Source organism: Canis lupus, chromosome 1, assembly GCF_011100685.1.
Source record: "Canis lupus familiaris isolate Mischka breed German Shepherd chromosome 1, alternate assembly UU_Cfam_GSD_1.0, whole genome shotgun sequence".
Classification (NCBI taxonomy): Eukaryota; Metazoa; Chordata; class Mammalia; order Carnivora; family Canidae; genus Canis; species Canis lupus.
The window spans coordinates 44381847-44401320 of NC_049222.1; the positions used below are offsets into that span (position 1 = coordinate 44381847).

The 19474-nt window shown below is 36.1% G+C and overlaps 1 protein-coding gene across 2 annotated transcripts in view; it reads left to right on the plus strand.

Moving 5' to 3' along the window:
• The first annotated feature begins 2112 nt into the window (after positions 1-2112).
• The window catches only part of LOC119875961 (mu-type opioid receptor), a 50515-nt gene continuing 33153 nt past the window's right edge, over positions 2113-19474 (plus strand). The window contains exon 1 of one of the 2 annotated variants that reach the window (XM_038526371.1): positions 2113-2637. In XM_038526371.1, coding sequence (XP_038382299.1) covers positions 2345-2637 — 293 coding nt within the window. In that variant the 5' untranslated portion in view covers positions 2113-2344. The remainder of the gene's footprint in view (positions 2638-19474) is intronic. The other variant, XM_038526370.1, reaches the window with a different exon arrangement.

Consider the following 19474-nt stretch of genomic DNA (forward strand, 5'->3'; position numbering starts at 1 on the left):
ACTTAGGGCACTGTTTTTAGCTCTAGAGCTGTACCTTAAGAACAGACATGCAGTACAATACAAGATGATAAAATAATAAAATTATATATATATATATAAAACAGACGTACAAACTATAATGTGAATAGAAAAAAGGGAAGGCTACTGAGAAAAGCCAAAACTACATTTTATAAAAAAAAGTTAATATTTAACTTGTGGAAAAGACTACTTAGCTATTTTCAAAAATATTAAATGGAATAATAAAAATAAGCTATCATTATTAAATAACTACTATTGTATATCTCATTTAATCCTGCTAACAGACTGATGAGGTATTATTAACATTTTTTTTACAAGAAAACTGTTAGTGAAATAAAGTTACATGTTCAAACTTATGCAGCTTAAAAGTTATAAATCCAAAACTCACAAAATGATATGAGTCCAAGGCCAGGGCTTATTACATTGTGCTTATTTGTCTTTCACATAAAGCAAGTTCTGTGTTTTCAAAAGACTAAATAATGCCAGAGACATTTCAGGTCCATGTGTGTGAATTGTATACTAGTTCATATGAGCATATGTGGTAAATGTTTTTTACTCATCCTTAGGAGATCTCTATGAACTTTTATCACTGAAATTATACCCTCTAGTGTAAAAGGATAAAAATAATATTAAATATTGGCAAAGTAACCTATGGAGTTTAATGGTGTTTACCTATGAGTTACCTGTTTTCAAGAAAATGATAATATTGGAATTAAACATTTTTTCAAGCTCCCTAAGCCACTCCTCTCCCTGTTCCCCAAGAGTGTTGCTTTCTACAACCAGCTGGGTATATCTAATATCAATCTTTATTGCTAAAAAATATATACCGGGCAGCCCTGGTGGCTCAGCGGTTTAGCACCACCTTCAGCCAGGGGTGTGATCCTGGAGACCTGGGATAGAGTCCCACATCAGGCTCCCTGCATGAAGCCTGCTTCTCCCTCTGCCTCTGTCTCTGCCTCTGTGTGTGTGTGTCTCTCTCGTGAATAAATAAATAAAATCTTTAAAATATATATACATAACACAAATACACACATACAGTTATGGGAATTACTTCAGGATTAGTATTAATTTACCAAAAAGCAAACAAATAAATAATAACAAAAATATCTTACCCCTGGTTGATTTACACATGTATTTCTAAAATAGAAATATTTAGGGTCTTGGAAGTTAGGTATCAAATTTAAAATGTATCAATATTCCTCAACCTTTTGTCAGCCACTCCAGTTCCAGATGTCTATGAAATTCCTCCTGGAATCTCTACACTGGAAAACAGACTGATATAATGCAAATGTTTGATTTTGACAACCTCCCACTGAGAAGCACATGTTCATGTAGCAATTCTGGCAATAAAAGAGATAATAAATAATTCTAAACGAATCTATGAGATCTAAGATGTGGGGGATCACCAATATCTTTCGTTGCTTTCCCAGATGCCACCACCCTCTGATTTCTATAACATGTTCTTGTGCCTTGTCCCCACCAGGGTAGAAATCAGTGTAACTAGAGCTTCTACTTTAAGAGAAATTGGGGACATATGGAGTAAAAGGAATAGATTTCCTAGACAAAAGTTTGCTTCTCACTTCTTTTTCAGAGAAAAGACCACGTTTGTTTTAAAAAGCTTTGTAGGTCTGAAAATTTTCATTTACTGATGTAAAAAAACACGGTTAGTTTTGTGTGGACATGAAGGACTGAGCTAAGGAGGACTAAGGAAAAGGAGTTTGTGAACCCTGTCCCGAATGATTTCAGCAGACTGGAGGGCTGGAGGCGCGCTGGGGTGTAAGGATTGTCCGGGTTGTACCAGGCCAATGTCTTTCCTTTCGTATTATACAGAGAAAACGGAGCTGGGAAAACAGACTGACGTCAGCCCCCTTTCTTATGTTTTCCTGCTGCCAAGAACTCACTCTCTGTCTCCCCCATCCCTTCCCCATTCTGCCGCTCCTTAGGTATGCTTGCACCGACGAGTGCCTTTTGGGAGACAGACCAACTCGTTGGATCGCTTTGCGCAAAATCCACCCCTTCTCTCTCCTCCCTCCCCTTCAGCCTCCGGATCCCGCACAGCCCTCCCTCCCCTCCCCACAGCGGTGTGGGGTTGAGGATGCATCTCTACTACTAAGGCGGAAGGGGGCTGCAAGCAGAAGATTATGTCAGATGCCCAGCTCTCCCCTTCTACCTGACGCTCCTCTCTGGCTGCACCAGGGCTGGTCTCTGTAAGAAATAGCAGGAACTGTGGCAGCGGCGAGAGGAGGCGGCCGAGACGCGTGGAACCTGAAAAAGTCTAGGTGCTCGCGTTCACCTCGTAGCGAAGTCCCAGACAGCCGTCAGCACCATGGACAGCAGCTCCGTCCCCACCAACGCCAGCAATTGCACTGATCCCTATACGCACGCTTCAAGTTGCTCCCCAGCACCTAGCCCGGGTTCCTGGGTCAACTTCTCCCACCTAGATGGCAACCTGTCCGACCCATGCGGTCCGAACCGCACCGAGCTGGGCGGGAGCGACAGCTCGTGCCCTCCGACCGGCAGCCCTTCCATGATCACGGCCATCACCATCATGGCCCTATACTCCATCGTGTGCGTGGTGGGTCTCTTCGGAAACTTCCTGGTCATGTATGTGATCGTCAGGTAAGGAAGGCGCCAGGGCTCCCACCAGAGACTTCAGCAGCTAATAGGGGCGTAAAGGGACACCTGATCCCCCAGGCAGCGTTTGGCGGGAGGATAAGAGAAGGGAGGTAAACAGGGGAGAATATGGGGGCGACGGTAGGTAGAGTGGTTGTTGTGAGTGCAAAAATCTACTTTTCTATTTTTCCCTCCATTGTTAAAGAACCAAAAATTTCAGAAACAGATAAGTTGCTTTAGTGGAAGATGTAAAGCTCTGCGGGGGGTGGGGGGATGTTCTGTCTTAGAGCTCACTTTCACTGAGCCAAGAGGGTTCTTGGACTCAGAATCCTACAGTCCCTTCCACAGGAGCTGTGGAAACAATAATTTGTGAATGATGGAAGAGAAATTCTAGTTAGTTTTCCTGATGAAGGGAAATCTCCTTTTCATGTCTGAAGTTGAACTTGAACATGCAACTTCCCTATCCCTGCTGGCTTCCAGGTACTTTGCTGCACCACAGCACCCCCCTCCATTCCCTTGTCACACTTGTCCTTGCCCCACTGTTCCTTCCATCCTGAGGCCACACTCATTGAGAAAGTTTTCTGTGGTAAACAGTGTTGCTTTGCAGGAACAAATATGACTGTTGTGTTGCCTAGACCATTTGGCAGTTGGCAGCTGCAGATCTGCTAGGGGAGTCACAAACTGAATTGAGAATAGATTAGTGTGGTTCAGGAGATCTGTAGGGCATGACTGTTTTCCAAATCCTCTGAAAGTGGGAACCAACTAGAAGTGACCTTAAACATCATAATTCTGGATTATAACTATCTTTAGGAACTTACAGTGGTTTCTCTGAAGGGAAAAAAGTGTCTTAATCAGTGAAATTTTTTGAAAAGAGTTTGTGGCTCATTTTCTTTCTACCTAGATACTCCAGGTTTATTTGGCAAAGAATGTGCAAGCTTTCAATATTAATTGAGATTAATGTAGATTGTGTTAGTGTTGGTGTGCATATTCAAATCCTACTTCTAATATGGAATACTATATATTCATTTTTGTTAAAGTAGAAAAATATTTTAACACTTTAAAATGGTTTCTAATTTGGGGTCTTCTTCCTACTACAGATTATATGTATGTAGTGAACATAGTATTTTCATATTTAGTTACAATATTCACTTCATCTATTCAGCAAGTACTGCAGGTTGTAATGGAGTTCCTTAATCATTTAACAATCATTTTTCCCCTTATGCTTTCCTGACCACGGTGCTGCAAGCTGCTTGTAATCGATTATTTCTCATATGTCTGATTTCCTTAATTAATAATTGTTAAAGAATAAAACTAATTTCTCTAATCTTTTGATGAGGAATAAGATAAGTAGTGTCTCTGAGAAAAGAGCACCATCTATTGAGAAGAAGGCTAACAACAGAAAGGAAAATGTAGGAAGGAAATCAATGGAGAATTTATTTTTGAAAACATTTACCGTGTATAATGAAATACAAAGACTCATATCAAAGATAAAAACCATGTCTCACATATTTACAGTTATGACAATAAAAATCATAATTAAAGGGTGACCTTATGAGAAGAAAATATATTTCTCATTTGTCCTAAGAAAATTCATAGAATCATAAGCTGATAGGGCTAGAAAGGACCCTAGAGTTTACCTATACCAGATGAGTAAACTGAGGCACAGAAAATATTAATGATTTCTTCAAGGATGGATAGTCATTAGTTCAATAACTGTATTAGTTCAATATAATATCTATCTTAGCCAGTATAATTTTCTTTTTATTAGAGTGGCAAATCATGATTTGAGTTAGTCCAACTAAAATAATAACAGAGTAGATTTAATTAGAAGTAATAATGTGGAAATAATAAAGTACCCTAAATTTATGTCTGAAATCCTGGAAAATAAATGATGAAGAGAAATTACCAAAGTGTGTAGAAATCCTGCTGTCTGAAACATAATCCTGTATTCCTTTTTATTGCTTCTTTTGGTATTTTCCTTCCTTGTTTTTTCTCCCTCCTAGTTTTATGCTTTTCTATAAAGAGAGTCAATAAAGCAGCAACTGGCTGTGAAATAAAAAGATTGGTCTTATTTCAGTGTTTAAGAGATTGCTGGTTGGGTGAGTTTATTTTAAAGGCATTACCTCTGACCTCTTAATGACTTGGAGGATAGTGACATTGCATCTTAGTGGGAACATGATATTATGCTTTTACTTCTCTGTACTGAAAGTTCTAACAAAATGCAGTATGATTTGAAAGGTCACCCAAACATATACCTATGGCACATTTGGTGTATAATTCCATACTTATGTAACCTTATGGTAATATGACAGTGACACAGAAAAATGAACAGTTTAGTGAACAATAAAGTGACGAAGAAAGCATTTGGAGATTGAGAATATATGTTTATTTAGCTTAGAATATTTAACTGGACTCCAAGCTGTGATGTTTTCACTACAAAATGATAGTTCAGAGATACTATTGCCTCTGTTTAAAAGATAAGTATAATGCTACATCTATTAAATTATTGAGGTGAAATGCTCACTTTCTGCTATTATTTAAAATTCAACAAATATTTTTGAATGGTCAAGTGCAGTTTATGGTCAAGTTACAGTTTTCTATCCAGATTAAGGTGATATTTATTAGAATGCTTTAATACCTCAAGTAAATTATGAATCTCAGATGACTATAGCAACCAAAACAACAAAGGTAACTGGTAATACAGATGCCATGATTAATACTTTTCTGCTCTGTGTCTCAACCCCATCATCATCATACCTTCATGAACAACATCATTAAATAGTATAAACTTAAATAGTATTCTTACACAGTGCTGTTCTAAGGAAATAAGGGAGGGAAAGAGATACCATCATATGATCTAAAGATTTAAAATCTAGATGTTAAATGATAAAAAATGTTGTAACTATTCATCACATGAAAACCTTTTCGATTTTAAAGAAAAAAATTACTTGCAAGATAATTATATAAAAATTACCACAGATTCTGAAAAGTATTGTGGTCAAATATTATAAAATGTTGCAATTATTTAAAAGGAGAGGACACTTTATTATTGTCAAGAATGTTTTCTAGGGGCACCTGACTGGCTCAGTGAGGAACATGCAACTCTTGATCTTGGGGTTGTGAGTTCAAGACCCATGTTGAGTGTGGAGATTACTCAAAAATCAAATCTTTAAAAAAAAAAGTTTTTTTAAAAAAATTAACCACAATGGTACACAAAGTTATGGCTACCAGGAATGTTTCACTTTTGAGAACACTTGACCAAATTGTAGAATTAACCATAAATATAAAAACTGATATCGTCCCACATGTATTTATTTTGGGAGATTTTTTTTCCAAAAAGACTTGTCCATATAGTCATGAACATGTTCTATGCACACATTGTTTAAAAAAAATAGAGAGAGTTGGAAACTGTTAGATCTTTATGAGCTGTGTAAACCATCCTTCCCATAAATTTTCAATGAATAGTGCCAAATGATACCTCCTTCATTTTTCAGATTATTTCTTAATTTGACTAGATGAATTCTCAATATGACTATCAGACCAGAGTATTTAAATATATGCAAGATGTTATTGTTATTTTTCTTTCACTAAAAGGTATCTCTGATTTTAAAGCCTTGCTCTATATACTAAATATTTGATTTGGGTTTAAATTACAAAATGATCAGTCATGCCTGATTGGAACAAAGCATAAGATTTTTTATTTCTTGTATAAGTAGCTGAGAAAATAAAGAATAACAATATTTTATCTAATTTAAGGTTATATATATATATGTATGTATCTACAAATACATATATACATGTAAATTAATTTCAATGCATATGCCCCTGAATATGGTCACTAGTAATTTTCATTAAAAGAATGTTTATTCACAAAGTTCAAATACTAATAAAGTTCATTTTCTTTTTTCAAAACGAAAATATTCTAGTGAGAGAATGGATTTAAAGGGGAAAAAAATCTTGCTAAATAAAATCTGTCCTTAACATAATGGTATACATGAAAACATTAGAATTTAATTGTATTCCTTTCCCTGCACAATGGAGAGCTTCTAGTGCCATCTATTACAATTTCAACTTTAACTACTATTTCCCATACAGGTGCTAATTCTGTCAGAATAGTCTTCTTCAGTGCATCCCAAAAACAAAAGTTGTTTTTCATTGCCTCTGTTGTAAGTTGTGTCTCTGACATTTGTATAGTGTTATCACTGAGTTTCTTTTATTTTTTTCCTTTCTTTTAGAATGAACTATCTTATATTTCATGAAATATTTTCAACATTAAGGAATGCATAGAGAGTAACAGAAAATCCTTCACCTTTAAAAATTATATATAATTATAATAATTATAAATACTTCTAGTAATATATATTATACATAATAATATATATTGTTTATATACAATATATAATTATAATACATACGTTATATAATTATATATTATACAAAATAATTATATATAATAATATGTAATTTATAAATCATATTACATATATATAATATATATAAGAAACTTCCTCTCTTCTCTATTACACTGTCTTCCAGAGACTATTACTATTGTAAATTCAGTGGTTTTCTCTATTCACATACATATTTTTAAACTTTTATTTCTGATGTGTTTCCACAAACAAAATATAATATTTAAATATGTTCTTCAAACTTAACATATTAAACATTTATATTTTACATTAATGTTAGCAAACACAATTTCGCTATTTTCACAGAGTTGTTCTAGTTCCAGCAGATCAATGATAGAAACAAGATGCAAAACAAAAAAATAACTCTCCTTAATATTTTAACTTTTCTCTTAATCTCTGTTAAAAATTATTGTAAATATTTCTTTGCAAGTATTTTCCTGAACTAATATTTTCATTAATACTTAACTGCAATATTTGGGGAAAAACTTCTGGCAACTGCTACAGTAAGTTAATCTGTTCATAAATAAAGCTTAGGTATAATTCCTGTACTTCTACAAAGGAAATAAAAGTAATTGGTTCCTGACTACTTCAATATGTCATTCAAGTGATAAGTGCTAACAGTACTTACTTTGTTCAGTATTTTGAATATCTTAGAGAACTTTTTATAAATAAAAATCGAAAATAGGGATCCCTGGGTGGTGCAGCGGTTTGGCGCCTGCTTTTGGCCCAGGGCGCGATCCTGGAGACCCGGGATCGAATCCCACGTCGGACTCCCGGTGCATGGAGCCTGCTTCTCCCTCTGCCTGTGTCTCTGCCTCTCTCTCTCTCTCTGTTACTATCATAAATAAATAAATAAAAATTTAAAAAAAATCGAAAATATTATTTCTTCTAATATTCCACTTTAGATATTAATTGAAATAAAATTATTTTGGTCAGCAGGTGCAGATATATTGGTTTCCATAAATAATGTAAAACAACATAACATTTTAAAATATTTTAATGATAAATACCAAGACTAAATGTTGTGTGAAATTTTAAAATATGAGAATTTCATATTTTTAACCTTCATAAAGTTTAATGTCTATGAACTAAAATAATGATTTATGACAGTAGTCTCCAAACTTGTTTATAGACATAGACATTTACTTCAAGAACTCGTAAGCCAATATATAAAAGAGATCAAAGGAGCAATTCAGGATTAATCACCTGCTGGGACCGAAGAGTGCTTCTCAACTGTCACCCCCATCCTAACCACCATGCTGTCCCCAAGGTACCTTCATGGAATTTCTAGAGCTCCCTCATGCAATAGTTTAAAGCAATGGTTTTCATATTGTTTCAGACCTATGTTGTATCTCACCTCTCATCCTGCAGCTCACCTTTTACTTCAGTGATTGGTATGGCAGTCAGTTTTGCCTGGATATAACTTATTAACTCTCCACCCGAGCTAGCTCCTCCCTTGCCTTCAGCCCTGGAACTTCTCTGATTCCACCACTCTCCACAGAAACCAGCCTGGTACTAACGATTCAGAAAGTGTGAGGAAGTTACCACCCCATGAAACAACCCTTGACTGAGAAAGTGAGAGACTGGACAAATAGTCCCCTAAGCTTCCTTCTACCCTTGAGTATACAGTTCCAAGAAGCAGACCACAAAACACATTAGAAGCTCTGGTCCACGTTGTGTCCATTTCAAGAACATTATTTTCTTTCTTTCCTATTTCACTTCCCCATTTCACTTTCTATTACCCCAAAATGATTCACCTTCATACCTCTACTTCAAAATGATACACCTTCACACCAATTTCTGTTATTTTATAATCAGCTACAATGTGTTGGCACAGTAAAATCTGACTAATAAATGAGGCTTTACATACTCATAGAGTACAGATTTTTCTTAATAATTAAAAGTTCTTCTGAAAAATTTGCATAAGTAACCCATATTAAAACAATGAAGACAGTTCATGAGTCAAGCTTCTCCTTTTATTTGTTTTCCTGCCTCAGTATTCAGGAAAGTCTTTAGTACATTGTTACTTAATGGACAGGGAGTAGGCAACAGTCATGTGTAGTGTTCAGATTACTTCTTGAGTTCAAAGTGATGGTGGCAGTAGACTCTGATATGTAAAAGAAATAAAGCCTCCTGTGCCTTCTAACAAATTATTGGAAGACAAAAACTACCACCCCCCTCTCCACTGATTACAAGTTGTATAATAACTATAAGAGTTCTTATAATAACTAGGCTCAAAAAAATTTCAGGATCCTCAAAAAGAGCTGAAACAACAGATACAAGAAACCTCATATAATGAGTTTGTTCTAGTATCTCCTTTTCCTTAGCCATCTGTTCTTCCTTCAGTCCACTTTATTTGTTTCCCCATTAATTCTTCAGGTGAGGGTCCTTGAACCAATATAGACATCTAGAATGGAAAAGTCACATGTAAAAAGAATTGCTTTAGCTCAGGACCCCAAAAGTCAATTGTGGCTAAACTTCAAATTGTTCTGTGCCTCATTCTTCTCATCTGTAAAATGTGAGAATTAAACTAAAAATCTTGGAGTACTTTCTAGTACTAAGAATTCCTATGGCAACTTCAAGGACTATTTCTCCATAATTTATGCAGCTATATTATGTAGAGACAAAAGTAATGATTTACCAAATTAAATACTCTTAGTTTCAATTCCATCTTACTCTCTTGGATTCTAAATAAGTTCAAATGGATTCTGTCAGAGAGAAAATGCTGAGCTGCCAGTTTTGTGTTGGTCAGTTTATACCATGAACCAAACTGAAATCAAGAATCAAGCCTTTATTCACTTATGAGAGTATAAGCAAGACAGGAAACAGGAAAACGGTATCATCCCCCTAGTGTTCCATTTTTTCCCACAGAAAGGCACCAGGTTACATGTATGAGTATAGATGTGGCAAGGGGAAAGAGAGTAATCATCTTGCTGTACAGAGAGCTCCAAACAAACATATTTCATGGACCTGGGTTGAGAAGGAGGGAGAGGTGAAGGGATAGGAATGGGAAAGTATTGAGTCAGAGAGGAGAGGAGTTTCTTCAAGAACTCCTGATGAGTTCTCAGAAGAGTCACCTGGAAATAACCCCATCAAGGGCTCCTCAATAAGGATGCTCCAAATGCAGGCAGGTGGACTAGCAATGCATATTCATCTAAGAGCATGGTTGTTGAGGTGGAAGAGGGGCATGAGTCCTTGATTACAGCTCCCTCCAGACTATGTACCAAGTATGTTGTGAGGAGGGCAGCTTCTCCCCATGAAGTCTGCCAGGTAAGCCTTTGTAATTGCCTACGGTTGGGCCTCAAAGATCACACATAGGTTTTTGCCTGAATTCAGACCTCTCAGATTCAGCTTAAACCCTGACACCTCACTCCTCTCCTCTCCACTTATCTTTCTCTTTCTTCCCATCTAACTCCTCTCTCTTCCTGCCCCCTCCCTCTTTCTCATTCTTTTTTTAATTCTTTAAAGATTGTTTTAATATTTTCTTTCAGAAATTAATTATATTCTAGATGTTACATTATAAAGTAGAGTGGATAGGGCTCTCATACATGATGAAACCCTGGATGGGTCTGAATGAGAGAGAGATTATTCAGTTCTGGATATAAGTTTCTGCTCAGACAAGAATATTGTCAAGTACAGTTGTATGTTTTTTTTTAATTCAATCATGAGTTATCTTATTAGTTATATATAAGCAGGTGTCCTAAAGTGATTTAAATGGTAATCATTCATACTTACTAAAAATTATTCTTTATAATTTAAATTAATGTACAAATAAATTAAACCTGGGGCACCTAGGTGGCCCAGTCAGTTAAGCATCCAACTTTTGGTTTGGGATCAGGTTGTGATCTCAGGGTCATGGGATCCAGCCCTGCATCAGGCTCCACACTGAGCATGGAGTCTGTTTGAGTTTCTCTCCCACTCCCTTTGCTCCTCCTGCTGGTGCTTATTCTCTAAATAAATCAATCTTTTTAAAAAATAAAAAAGGGGGCACCTGGGTGGAGCAGTTGGTTAAGCATCTACCTTCAGCTCAAGTCATGATCCCAGGATTCTGGGATCAACCCCCGCATCAGGCTCCCTGCTGCCTGTTGGGGAGTCTGCTTCTCCCTCTCTCTCTCTCTGCCCATCCCTCTGCATGTGCTCCCTCACGCTCTGTCTCTCTGTGTCAAATAAATAAATAAAATCTTTTAAAAATTAAAATAATAAAAAGAAATAAATCAAACCAACCTAATACATCCACTGTCTTCAAATATGCTACATATTAACTTTTTCTATAGCTTTTTCTTTACTTTTTCTATTTTCTCCTATCTACTTTTTCTATTGAAATCCTTCTTATTCTTTGAGTCTAAATTTATGTACTTAAGCCACGTACTTTTCTTTGCAGCCTCCCCATGGTACTTCTACAACCAAGTTCCCTAAAGTGTAACCCATGATAAAGTCTCCGATTGTGAAAAATCTGGGCATTTTCTCATGCCTTTACAAAATGTCACTTCATAATCCTTGAAGACTTGATGTACAACTCTCTGTGGTAACTAGGAAATTAGAATATCTCAACAGAACCATGCATCTTTGAAGTATTTTGCAATTCAAAGTTTTCAGCATTTCAAGTTTACCTCAAAGTATTCAGATGTAAATTATCATTCAGACAATCCTCTGAATTCACTGCTTTGTTCATGGGTATTTAGCTTTTGTAACTTTAGTCATGAAAATTGATCTGTAGCAATGGATTAATATCAACAGATCATAAATTCACACACATATACACAAATAAATAAATAAATAAATAAATTCACATACATACATAGATAGATTGATAGGTAATAGATATGTAAGTCCAAAAACTTTAAATAGGAAATAGATTGAACACTTATGATTGAAATACAGAAAGTAAAATTTTAAAGAGAAAAAAAATAAGAAGTGAATACAGTCAATTCTCATTATTCGTGGTAGTTATGTTCTATAAAGTCATTGTGATTAGTAAATTAGAGAAAACTGAATATTTGCCTCTATGGGAGATGCAGAGTTAGGTTTCTATGATCCTCTAGTCTCATTTTCATCAATTAATAAAAACATAACTATCTGTTATTTGTGGTTCTGTTTAAAGGCAACTATTTAAATGTATATTATTGATTCATTAACAATGAATGCATGATCAAGAGTATTATAATTAATGCCTGCATAAAGCACATCTAAGATATCTACTTTCTCCATCAGACATCACTACTGTCTTGTACTTAGAAACATCAGACAGTACTTCAGCACTCTATTTGGGATCCATTTTAAACAATGAGATCACACACAAAAAAAAACACCCACAAAAATGCTCTAAATGTTTCATTAAATAAGAGGATTCCCCTTTACCCACATCCTTGCCAAAATCTCTCATTTCCTGACTTGTTAATTTTATCCATTCTGACTGATATAAGGTGGTAGTTCATTGTGGTTTTCATTTGTATTCCCCTGATATGGAGTGATATTGAACATTTTTTCATGCATCTGCTGCCCATTTATGTCCTCTTTGGAGAAGTGTCTGTTTATGTCTCCTGCCATGTCTTGACCAGATTATTTGTTTCTTGAGTGTTGAGTGTGATAAGTTCTTTATAGGTTTTGGATACTAGCCCTTTATCTCATAAGACATTTGCAAATATCTTCTCCCATTCAGTAGAATGTCTTTTGGTTTTGTCAACTTTTCCTTTGCTGTGCAAAAGCATATCTTGTGAAGTCTCAATAGTTCATTTTTGCTTTTGTTTCTCTTGCCTTTGAAGACATGCTACACTGCTAGTGGGAATGCATACTAATAGAATCACTGTGGAAAAAAAAGTATGGAGGTTTGTCTAAAAGTTAAAAATAGAGCAATCCTATTGACCCAGTAATTATACTACCTGGTATTTACTGAAGGCTACGAACATAATGGTATGAAAGGACACTAGATAACATTATACAGTTATATAATTATATATAGCAGCCATGGTTATATATACAACAATATTATATATATATATATATATATTTCTCAGCCATCAAAAAGGATGAAATCTTACCATTTGCAATGACATGGATGGAACTAGAGGTATTATGCTAAGTGAAATAAGTCAATCATAGAAAGAGAATTATCATATGATTCCACTCATATGTGGAATTTATGAAACAAAATAGAGGATCATAGGGGAAGGGAGGGAAAAATAAAATAAGATAAAATCAGAGAGGGAGACAAACCATAAGAAACTCTTAACTGTAGGAAACAAAAGGAAGGTTGCTGTAGGGGAGGTGGGAGGAAGAATAGATTGGGTGGTATGCATTAAAGATGGCACTTGATGTAATGAGCACTGGGTATTATACGCAGGTGAATGAATCACTAAGCTCTACCTCTGAAAGCAATAATACACTATATGTTAATTCAATTTAAATTTAAAAAATAATTTAAAAATTTTAAAAATAATTAATAATTAAAAATAAATAAATAAATAAATAAATAAATAAATAAATAAATAATAGAAAAATAAATAGACCTCAGAAAGGAGACATTTCCAGTCTGAGAGCCAAAATGGGAGAGCAGAGTATTGCTTTGACCTCAGCTGAGAACTTGCCCATCAGTGTAACTCAAATTTTTCATCACTGTACGTATTTACAAATGACCACAAAAGCCCATGAGTATAGATTTTTAGGGTTAAAATAGATTTAGCATATAAGTTTGTTTGCAAATACAGAATCCACTTATAATAAGGATTGACTATAGATGCAAATGTTTTCTAAGGAAATATTTTAAAAACTGTATTTCCATTTTCATTTGTCTCCAGGTATCTTTCTTTTCTCCTTTGATTTCTCTGCTGACCAATTGGTTATTGAGTAGCATGTTACTTAATATCCACATATTTAATTTTTTTTCTAGTTTTTTTTTCCTGTAAATGATTTCTAGTTTCAAACCATTGTGGTCAGAAAATATACTTGATAATTATTTCAATCATTTTAAATTTATTGAGACTGTTTTGTTGCCTAACATATCTATCCTCAAGAATGTTCCATGTGCACTAGTATTCTACTGCTTTTGAATGGAATATTCTGTATGTATTTATTAAGTCCATCTGGTCTAATATATCATTTAAAGCTAATTTTTTCTTACTGATTTCTGTCTGAATGATCTATTCATTGATATAAGTGAAATAAAGTCACCTACTATTATTATATTGCTTCCATGCTCTCCTTTTTTTGTCTGTTAATATTTGCTTTATATATTTAGGTGTTCCTATGTTGAGTGCATAAATATTTACAACGTTGTATCCTCTTGTTGGATTGACCTCTTTATCATTATGTAATGCCCTTCTTTTTCTGTTACTTCAGTCTTTTTTAAAAGTCTATTTTTCCTGGTTTAGGTATAGCTACACCAACTTTCTTTTTGCTCCCATTTGCATGAGTCATTTTTTTTTATCTTTTTTTTTATTTATTTATTTATGATAGTCACAGAGAGAGAGAGAGAGAGAGAGAGAGAGGCAGAGACACAGGCAGAGGGAGAAGCAGGCTCCATGCACCGGGAGCCCGATGTGGGATTCGATCCCGGGTCTCCAGGATCCCGCCCTGGGCCAAAGGCAGGCGCCAAACCGCTGCGCCACCCAGGGATCCCCGAGTCATTTTTTTCCATCCCTTCACTTTCAGTCTCAGTATATCCTTTGATCTGAAGTGAGTCTCTCAGGCAGCCCAGGTAGCTCAGTGGTTTAGCACCGCCTTCAGCTGGAGGCCTGACCCTGGCGACCCAGATCAAGTCCCACCTCAGGCTCCCTGCATGGAGCCTGTTTCTCCCTCTTCCTGTGTCTTTGCCTCTCTCTCTGTGTGTGTCTCTCACGAATAAATAAAGTTCTTAAAAAAAATGAAGTGAATCTCCTATAGGCAACATAAAGATGAGTTTAATTTTCCTTATCCATTCAGCCACTCTATGTCTTTTGATTGGAAAATTTAATCTATCTACATTTAAAATAATTATTGATAGGCATATGCTTTTGCCAATGTAGTTGATTGTTTTCTGATTATTTTGTAATTCCTCTCTATTTCTTTTCTACTTGTTTCCCTTGTGATTTAGTGAGTTTCTCTAATGTTATGTCTATATTTTTTCTCACTTTTTATGGTGTATCTACTATAGATTTTTGCTTTGTGGCTCACATATTACATCCTAAATATTTAACAGTCTACTTCAAGCTAGTAGCATTTTAAGTCTGAGCATATTCTAAAAATTCTATATTTTTACTCTCCCCCTATGTGTACTGTTTTTAATACCACATTTTGCATCTTTTATTTTGCATATCCTTTAAGTATTATAATTATACTACTTTTTTTCTATTTACCTCCATGTTAGCTTTGTAAGTGGTTAATCTACTACATTTACTCTATATTTGCATTTACCAGTGAGATTTTTACTTTCATATATTCTCTTGTTACTAATTAGGGCATTTTCTTTTCAGCTTAAAGAAATATCTTTGACATTTCTTGTAAGGTCAGGTTAGCGTTGACAAACTCCTTGAGTATTTGTCTGGAGAACTCTTTATCTCTCCTTTGGTTCTGAATAATAACCTTGCTGGGTAGAATATTCTTGGTTGGAAGCTTCTTCTTGTCAGCACTTTGAACATATCATGCCACTCTCTTCTGGCCTGCAAAATTTCCACTGAGAAATAATTGATAGTCTTATGGGTGTTCCCTTGTATATAACAAGTTGTTTTTCTCCTGATGCTGTTATATTTCTTTATATATATTGTTGACATTCTAATTAAAATGTGTTTTAATGTGATCACTTTGGGTTCATCCTATTTGGAACTCTTTTTGCTTCCTGGACCTGGATGTCTATTTCCTTCACCAAGGAACTTTTCAGCCATTATTTCTTTAAAAAACTTTCTACCTCTTTCTCTCTCTTCTCCATCTGGGACCTCTGTATGCAGATATTATTTTTCTTGGTATATCCCATGGGTCCTCTAAACTGTTTTCACTTTGTTTATTTTTTTTCCTTTTACTTTAAACCTCTGATCAGATGATTTCCACTATCTTCCAGGTTGCTGATCCATTCTTCTTTTTCATCTAGTCTGCTGTTGCACCCCTCCAGTTTATTTTTCAGTTCAGTAATTGCATTCTTCAGCCCTATGACCTTTGTCTGATATCTTGTTATATTTTCTATATCTTTATTGAAGTTCTCGTTGTGTTCATCTATTCTTCCCCTAAGTTCGGTGAGAATTTTTATGACCATTACTTAGAACTTTTTATTGTGTAGATAACCTATCTTTATTTAATTAAGTTTTTTTGAGGTTTTTATCTTATTCTTTCATTTGCAACATATTCTTCTGTGTCTTCATTTTGCTCAGTTCTCTGTTTCTATTTATTAAATGAATAAATGCTGCCCTCAAGTCTTGAAAGAGTGCCTTGTATAGGAGATGAACTTTATCATTCAACCGTGGCCTTGGTTTTGGTTGTTTCTAAGACATCTTTGATTATCTAAGAAGTCTGATTTGCTTTTGATGAGCCCCAGTTTTTGACAGTGTGCCAAGACCTGTCAGTGTTCCAAAGGGATGGATCTCACATGGTGCCTCATTTTAGGCTAATTGCAAGCCAGATCATCAGATAGCAGCTTTTAAGATAGATAGATAGATAGATAGATAGATAGATGATAGATAGATAGATAGATAGATAGATAGATAGATAGATAGAGTCTTGTGGATCCGATCATAAATCTTGTTGACTTCTAGACCAGGAGATCTGGATGTGTCTCCTTACCAACATTTTCAAAAAATGTGGCTTTAGTCATTGTATAAGCTCATTTCAGGGATGCATCAGTGAGCTGTGGCAAGGCCAAGGGAGGGCTCTAATATGGTATATCCCTGCCCACAATCCCTGGGAACACATCTGTAGCATCTGGATCTGTGGCAAACCTGAAGTCTGCCCCTCAGGCTGAAGCTCCAGGACAAAATAAAGGCATTTTTTTCCATAAAGACTGGGAATGTGTGTCAGTCTGCTGTTTATGCATTACCCTAGAGATGGTAGCCTGCCAAGGACTGTCTCCCTGATTATTTCAGACCCATAAGGCACAGAAACAAAATCCTCATTGGTCACCAGAGCCCACCATTTAAGGGGCATGCCCTATGTGGGCTGTGCTTATCCATAACCTATAGTGAGGCAGACTGTGGTTGTGACACATGGAGACTGGAGCAAGAAGCCCACAGTTCAGGTGCAATGTGAGGTACTTGACTGCCCAGCTGTGGTGCATGAGGGCAAGTCACTCAGCAACTATGGTGTGGTGTGAAGGGATGGGGCACTCACACCGGACCTAGAAGGCCAGGAGACAAGTGTGAAAAATGATAACCACTAGCCCCAGTATCAATAAGGCAGAAGGTGAATGCAAAAATGGCACCTGCCAGCACCTCCATCCCTAGAGAGACTCCCAACAGGTTCTCACCTGTCTAGAAGATGCTTTAAGGTTAACAAATAAGTCTCCTCATATGGTTTAATCACCTTTCAAATTGTTGCTTTTGTACTGAGTTTCCATGTGAGTGGGTCTGTGCTGGCCCTATACCCTATGGTTCTCCAGGAGGCAGGCCCTTTTTGTTTTTAAGGCCAAACTCTTTGAGGGCTAATTTGGTGCACTTCCCATGGGTTAAGTTGCCTGGTTTGGGATACAAACCCCCCAATCCTTGGAGATAAGCTCTGTATTATGAGATCCCTCCTGACTGCAGGTCACCACACCTGGAGTGGGGTTTCTTGCAAGACCGTGTCTCTGCCTCTCCCACCCATATTGATGTGTTCTCTTTATCTTTTGTTGAGGAGTCAGCTAGCTAGTTCAGCTAGCTTTCAGGTCCTTTTCGGAGGTAATTGCTCCATATATAGCTGTGGGTTTGTTTTATTTGTGGGAGGAGGTGAGTTCAGGATCTTCCTATGCCACCCTCTTGAGCCCTCCTTCCCCTAGACAATTGGCAATATTCATTACCACCCTTAGCCAGTGATTAGGGAGTAAGTGCTTAGAAAATAGCATTGCTGGAAAGTTTCCCTCAATTGGACATGCTTTGTGGTTATCTTAAATCAGTGCAATTTTCTAGGCTTTCTCACAGTATTTTCATCTTCAACTATTTGAAGCTTTCAGGAAAAATTGAAACTGTCATCCATAAATTCATATTAACTTCTTAGCAAATACAAAATCTTCCCTCAAAGACACCTAAGGCTGCACACCAGACACTACACCCACCCCCATGCACCCAGCTGGTGACTGGCAGCTTCATTTCACTCACCCTCTCACTATGCCCTTTCAAGTACAAAAGCTCATTGCTTGGATTTTTTCTTTTCTTTTCTTTCTAATTTATGTAACTTGCTCATTTAAAAAAAATTGCTTTCTACAGTTTGCAAAGTTTACCTTGAAAGATGTTATCCCTTGGATTTTGGTATTCAGACTTGCTAGCCAGATAAAAAGAAACACCAGTTAGGCCAAACTATTCTGTGGTGTTTGTAATCCCATGGTTTCTTGTCCATGGTTTTGCTCAATGATTTTTTTTTCTCAATGATTTTCTAAAGATTCACGGAACTCTCTTGTCTGCCTGACACATATTTAATACAGTCCCCATATGTCTCCAAACTCTACGTTGAAGAGTTGTTCTCAGAGAAAACTTTCTGGCATGTACAGGAATTCTTTAGATTAGCCAGATAGCCACTGGGTATAAGTTTGCAAGGGCAGCAAAGTTGAGAGATTTAACTGGGTGATATACAGTCCAGCTAAAAAATTCTGTAGTTCCAAGAACCACTTATGTGAGAATTAGATCTATATTCTACTGAGAAACTCAGGTTAAAATAAATAATAACATGTGAGTTTCCTTCCAATTAACTCGTGGAACATTGGAACTATTGCATACATCTTTGCAAGATGCTTAGACATGTAGAAGAAGACCTCCCAAATCATCCATTCCAGTGGTGCTCAATCTTGGTTACACATCAGCACCACCTAGGAAGCCTTAAAAAAAAGGAAGCCCACCTCCAGCTAAGATCAAGGTTAATTAAATCAGAATCTCTGGGGGTGTTTTGGACATAGGCCTTTTAATGTCCAGCCAAGATTAAGAGGCACAGATCTGGTCCAACCTATTCATTTAATGTATGGGAAAACTGAAGCTTATTTGTCTAGGAGGCTTCAGGGGTTTGTACATATGCCTTAATTCTCTGAACTTTAAGAAGCTATTTATAGAGTAAGTAGTATGTTAAATTACCTCTCAGAAAAGCTAAAGCTTGAGGTGTTTTCAAAATTTCCTTAAAATTAACCAATTGGCTCTCTTCATTATAGGTATAGTGGAGTGGACAGAGTGCTGAACCTGGAATGAGAAGACTCATGTTTGAATATCTTCCCCTTGCCAATTAACATTCAGCATTCAACCTCCTTAAATCTTATTAGCTAACCTTTACTAAAGAAATAGTAACCATATTCAATCTCA